The 5,338-nt window shown below is 44.6% G+C and overlaps 1 protein-coding gene across 2 annotated transcripts in view; it reads left to right on the top strand.

Moving 5' to 3' along the window:
* Positions 1 to 5,338, top strand: part of SNX25 (sorting nexin 25) — a 165,390-nt gene that overhangs the window by 148,321 nt on the left and 11,731 nt on the right. For both annotated transcript variants that reach the window (XM_024219250.2, XM_029910594.1), the window contains one exon: positions 2,117 to 2,183. In XM_024219250.2, the coding sequence (XP_024075018.2) occupies positions 2,117 to 2,183 (67 nt within the window). The remainder of the gene's footprint in view (positions 1 to 2,116; positions 2,184 to 5,338) is intronic.

Below are 5,338 nucleotides of genomic sequence, written 5' to 3' on the forward strand. Positions count from 1 at the left end.
GCAATTCGGTGGACAGTCCCTCACTCCGGCTTGGAGCGAAGGACCTCTCGCCGAATTGCCATCGCGGCTTTTTTTTTTTTTTTTTTTGGCTGCTTGGGGTGGCCAGAACCCTGGAGCCGGCCCTGGCTGGGCCACAGATAATGTAAACATTAAGGTTATATATTCTTAAAAAAAGAAACCCTTCCAATATGAACCAAAAATTAACAATGTAGATCTTCACCTATATCTAAAAAGACTTTAAAAAAGTGGAAATGGTTTAATAATCGTTATTTCTACTCCTTCCTGTGATCTAAACTTGTCCTTGGCTATCCGTAAAGAATAAAGAGAAACATATGATTGGAACAATCACAGTTCATCCTTTCTATCAGAAGGAAGAAAAGTCTAATTCTTCATTGGCTTTGATGTTTGTAGTGTATAAATCCACTAGACATCATGTTCCAGAATATTAACTCTGTTTCTTCCTATTTTTCTATTTCTGTAAATTGGAAACTTGAACTAGTGATTCCAATTTAACATGGTTCTTTCTGTGTTATTGCCAGTTACACCCAGGCTATTTTTGCACGTATCTTGTTCTTGGTAACATATGATGTTCCTTATTTTTTATCTCTATTTGTGAACTTTCACTTGGTGGCCCCTGATAGGAAGGTGGCAAAGTTGAATCAAGTCATGCAAGGTCTAAGTTCAGTCTTAGGCCTTTGAGCACTTCCATTGTTAGTCCTTGTTGGACAAGAGTAAACCACCATTAGTAGGTTTACCAGATAGCAACTGTGAAAAAACGGGATGGGGGTGGGGGATAATAGACGCCTATATAAGAAAAAGTCCCAAAAAATGAGACCGTCCCTTTAAAAATAGGACATCTGGTCACCCTAACCATTAGACTCAACATTGGCCTATTTCTATTCCCATTGAAGCCAATGGGAGTTTTACCACTAACTTCAGTAGGAGAAAAGTTAGGCCAACACTGACTACTACTGAACATCCCACACTGTGTTTTTCTTTTCTTGCTGGCCAAGTTGGGATAGCAGTAAAAGGCCCTTTATCAGATAATGAGCTACAGTGCTACAGCATTCTTTTTCTGGCCAGTCTAGCTTTTGGGGGTCTCTGGGCAAGAAAAGCTCCCATAGTTTACCTCCAACATGGTCAAATCATAAAAAAAATAACTAACGTAATGATTGAACCTAATGACTGGAAGACTCTAAATGAATGGGAAAAAAGTAATTATAGAACTTTAATTGTGAGCCTGATGCACATTTTGAAGAGACAGTCTCATGTGGCTAACTTACCTCATTTCTTGTGTAATTCACTTTCTGCAGAGGAGAACTTCTAATTATTTTTTTGAGATGCAGATCAATAGAGAAAAGAAGTGACCAAACTTTGTGAGAAATTTGAATGGTTTCCATGATGTCCAATTTGCTGAATGAGTTTTTAAGGCTTTTATTTCTCTTTTAAGTAGTGCAGGGTAGTTCAGGCTTATTCAGAATAAAAACTCACTGCATTTTCAGTCTACATATAGAAAAAATATAATAGTTTCTTCTGCTGCCTTAATGTTTTTTGGAAAATAAGGTGTCACTCAGTACTTACAATATCAGTGCTTACACTATTCCAACCCACTGTGTTAGATATTTGTTTAATCTTTTATTAAAATGACCGTGCTGAATTACAAACACTGCCCACAAAAGTCTTCTGTATTCCATGAACTCTGGGCAGCAAGCTACACAGGTTTACATTAGCGAGGACGTGAACCACAACAGTAACTCTTAATATGTAGCTGGGACTTAATCTCTTGTTGAAATGGAAATGCTGCTATCAGACACAGCAAGAACAAATATCCCAAATCTAAAAGAAGTGTGTTATTTCTTGCAATCCCAGTGCAGTCACCTTTATTCTTTCCAGACAGTTGAAGGCGCTAATAAAGTAGCCCAAAAATAACAGCATAGCAGGACAGACAGGGAAAAAAATCAGAAGTGAAAGAACTATGTATGTAAAACTTGAAAAGTGAAACATTTAATACAGATAATAGTAGATAAATGTATCGTAGTTTCTGGGTCATGATTGTGGAACCTAGAGAGTTACTGAATGTCTGGTCTTACTTTTCTTTCCTTTTTCATTATTCTAGTGTTTAAGTGGGTCAGAAAGACACTAATTGCACTAGTACAAGTCACTTTTGGAAGAACTATCAACAAGTAAGTAGCAGTTACTTTAACTCTGATCCTGGAATCATTGCTGTATGAATAACTAACTGAAAGCAGACTATTTGAAAATCTCTATAGACATTCTGTTCATATAGTTATGGCTCGGCCATTGTTGTCTTACTGCAACTTAAAATTAAGTTTATTCTCATGTTGATCAGAGGGGAATCTAATACAGACATACAAAATGAATCAAGAAGGGGCTCCCAAGGACCCAGGTCAAGGTTTAAATTAATGAAATTAGAGAGCCAGGGACCAGTCATCCCTCCTCCTTCTCTGTCTGGCCAATGAGTGGGTAGAGTCTCTAGAAGAATAGGGGCCACCCTTTCATTCCCCCAGCATGTGCTCTCTTCCTCCCCCTTTCTACTGGGGCTGTCCAAATCGCTGCTGGTTCCATCAAGTTTCCCATCCATTGAGGCAAGTGTGTGCATTATGGTTCTGCTCATATAATCTGTACCAGAGTTCTGAAATCAGGATTGTTTCACAGGGATTTGCCATTTGTGGAATTAAATTAGAAAAGAGCAAATATATTTCATTGGTGAGAAATTGGCATGCTATAAAAATGGTCTGCTCCTTTTTCCTTAAGAGTGAATTAGCACCTCACAGCTTATCAGATGCTATCCTGTAATTTCTGAAGGAGTTAAACATTATGCTGATTTGAATGGCTTTTATTTTCTTAGTCTATCTGCTTTTCTTACGAACCCACAAAGATTTTCCCTAGAGCTAAAACCTAGATTTTTGTTTTAAGCTGTTTCATTGTACAAGAGACTGTAAATTTACCTAAGTGACAAACAATTAGTAGAGTGTGATTTATTTGTAAGGTAAAATAGCAACATGTAACTACTCCTGTGCAAGCCAAAATGTCAGTTTTTCATTAGCATGGTTTACGACTCCAAGAAGACTTTTCCATGTTGTCATGAGGTTTAGGCCTGCAAAATGTCACCATCTCAGAGCTGGGTAAAAAGCTAGAAATCTCTTCATGAAAATTGCTGTGCAAAAACTTACAATTTCTTTGTTGAAAAAATGTTGACTAATATAGCTCTTCTGCCAGGTGCTAAGGCCTGTGGTAAAATAATTATTCGACAGAGCAGAAATTTGGTATCATGGTATCTTGGTTTTTCCTTTCCACCGATCTTTGCTTGGTTTCATCACCAGAGCAGGCTCTAGAAAAGCTTTTTAAAACTACTTTTTAAAATGAAACATAATTTGTTACTCTCCACTGTCATAAACTTTTGAAGCTTGAACACTACGTTTAAATGTCTGTGTGATACAGGAGGTAGGGTGACCAGATGTCCCGATTTTATAGGGACGGTCCAGATTTTTGGGTCTTTTTCTTACATAGGCTCCTATTATCTCCCCGCCATCCCAATTTTTCACATTTGATGTCAGGTCACCCTAACAGGAGGACCAGGGAGCAGTGGGATAATTGGAAATATATAAACCCACAATTAAGTCGTGGTTCCCCGTAGACTAGGGAGGGTTACTACAGGTTAATTGGAGCACTTGTAGTCAATTAAGGCCCTGTCAGCAGGGCCGGCTCTAGGCACCAGCAAAACAAGCTGGTGCTTGGAGCGGCACATTTTTAGGGGCGGCATGGCCGGCGCCAGAATGCCGCCCCTGCCGCCCCTAAAAATGTGCCCCAGCCGCCCTAGCTCACCTCCGCTGCTGCCGCTCGCGCGCGCGAAATAGCTAATTAGCGCGCCACTGCTCGCCCTCCCTCCCAGGCTCTCAAACCTGGGAGGGAGGGGGAGATCCCGAGCGGCCGCGGCATGTGAAACAGCTGATTCGCGCGCCGCTGCTCGCCCTCCCTCCCAGGCTCTCAAACCTGAGAGGGAGGGGGAGATCCCGAGCGGCCGCGGCACGTGAAACAGCTGATTCGCGTGCCGCTGCTCCCTGTCCCTCCCAGGCTTGAGAGCCTGGGAGGGAGGGGGAGACTCTGAGTGGCCGCAGCGCGCACGCGGCTTCTCCCCCTCCCTCCTAGGTTTGAGAGCCTGGGGGGAGGAGGCAGGGCTAGGGATTTGGGGAAGGGGCGGAGCTGAGGCGGGGCCGGGGGTGGGGTAAGAAAAAAACGGGGGCGGGGGGGGGGGCCAAAATTGTTTCTGCTTGGGACGGCAAAAATCCTAGAGCCGGCCCTGCCTGTCAGGAACCTCATAAAATCCCCTGCTTCAGGCAGTTGGTGTGTGAGGAAGGAGAGAGGACTGGAGCTTGGAGGTGTGTTGCTGAGACTTGAAAGACCAGAGAATCAAACTAAGGGAGACCTGGCAGGGAAACTCCCTCCCCCAGCATCTAAGGACCGAGGGTAACCCTACCCAAGGGGGAAGAGGGGAAAAAACCAGCAGGGGTTGAGAGGGGCTGGGGCTCAGAGTGTGGAGTAAACCCAGACCCCTGCCCCACCACCTTCCTAGGCCACTAGCGGGACCCTCGGCGCCCCAAGAGCAGGGGCAAGGAGTGGCGTCTGAGCTCCCTGCCAAGAAAAGCGAGGGACCCACCATACCAACATCGCCCATTTTGGCACAGTCTGTTATCCTGTTGGTTTGGGGAAAGGTGTTGGTATAAAGCCAGCAGAGGGGACACGAGCCGACGAGTTTGAGTAAGTCAAAAGTTCTCAAATTGTGAACCCTAGTGTGCTTGCTGGTGGTACATCAGTAGCTGGTAGGCCACATTGTGCTAGCTCTCCTTCTTGGTATCCGTGCTAAATTGCATTAAAGACAGCTAAGCTACAATAAGGGTGAGAGTCTGTCCTGCGCCTCTGAAAGGTGCTTCCCAGGAACGATGGGGGGCGATGGTGGCTTTAAGCTATCTTTTTTACCCACCCAGTTCTGAGCTGCTGCATGGATCCTGGCATAATTTAGATTGTATTGGAAGTCTGCCTGAGTTACGGCAGCCTGGTGAGCTGCTTTGTTGGGTCACAGCTTTGCTTGGAATCTCTTTGGCACTGCATGCTGGGTCCCCATCACTGGTACACCATAGGGTTACCATATCTATTAAATAAAAAAAGAGGACCCTCCACGGGCCCTGGCCCCACCCATTTCCCCACCCCCAGCCCCGCCCCTTCCCCGCCCTAACTCCGCCCCCTCCTCCCTCCCACTCCCAGCCACGGGGAAAGGGCTGCCCGAGCGCTACCGGCTTCACGGTTTGCTGGGCAGCCC

Source organism: Terrapene carolina, unplaced genomic scaffold, assembly GCF_002925995.2.
Source record: "Terrapene carolina triunguis isolate 2854851 unplaced genomic scaffold, T_m_triunguis-2.0 Scaffold66, whole genome shotgun sequence".
Lineage (NCBI taxonomy): Eukaryota > Metazoa > Chordata > Testudines > Emydidae > Terrapene > Terrapene triunguis.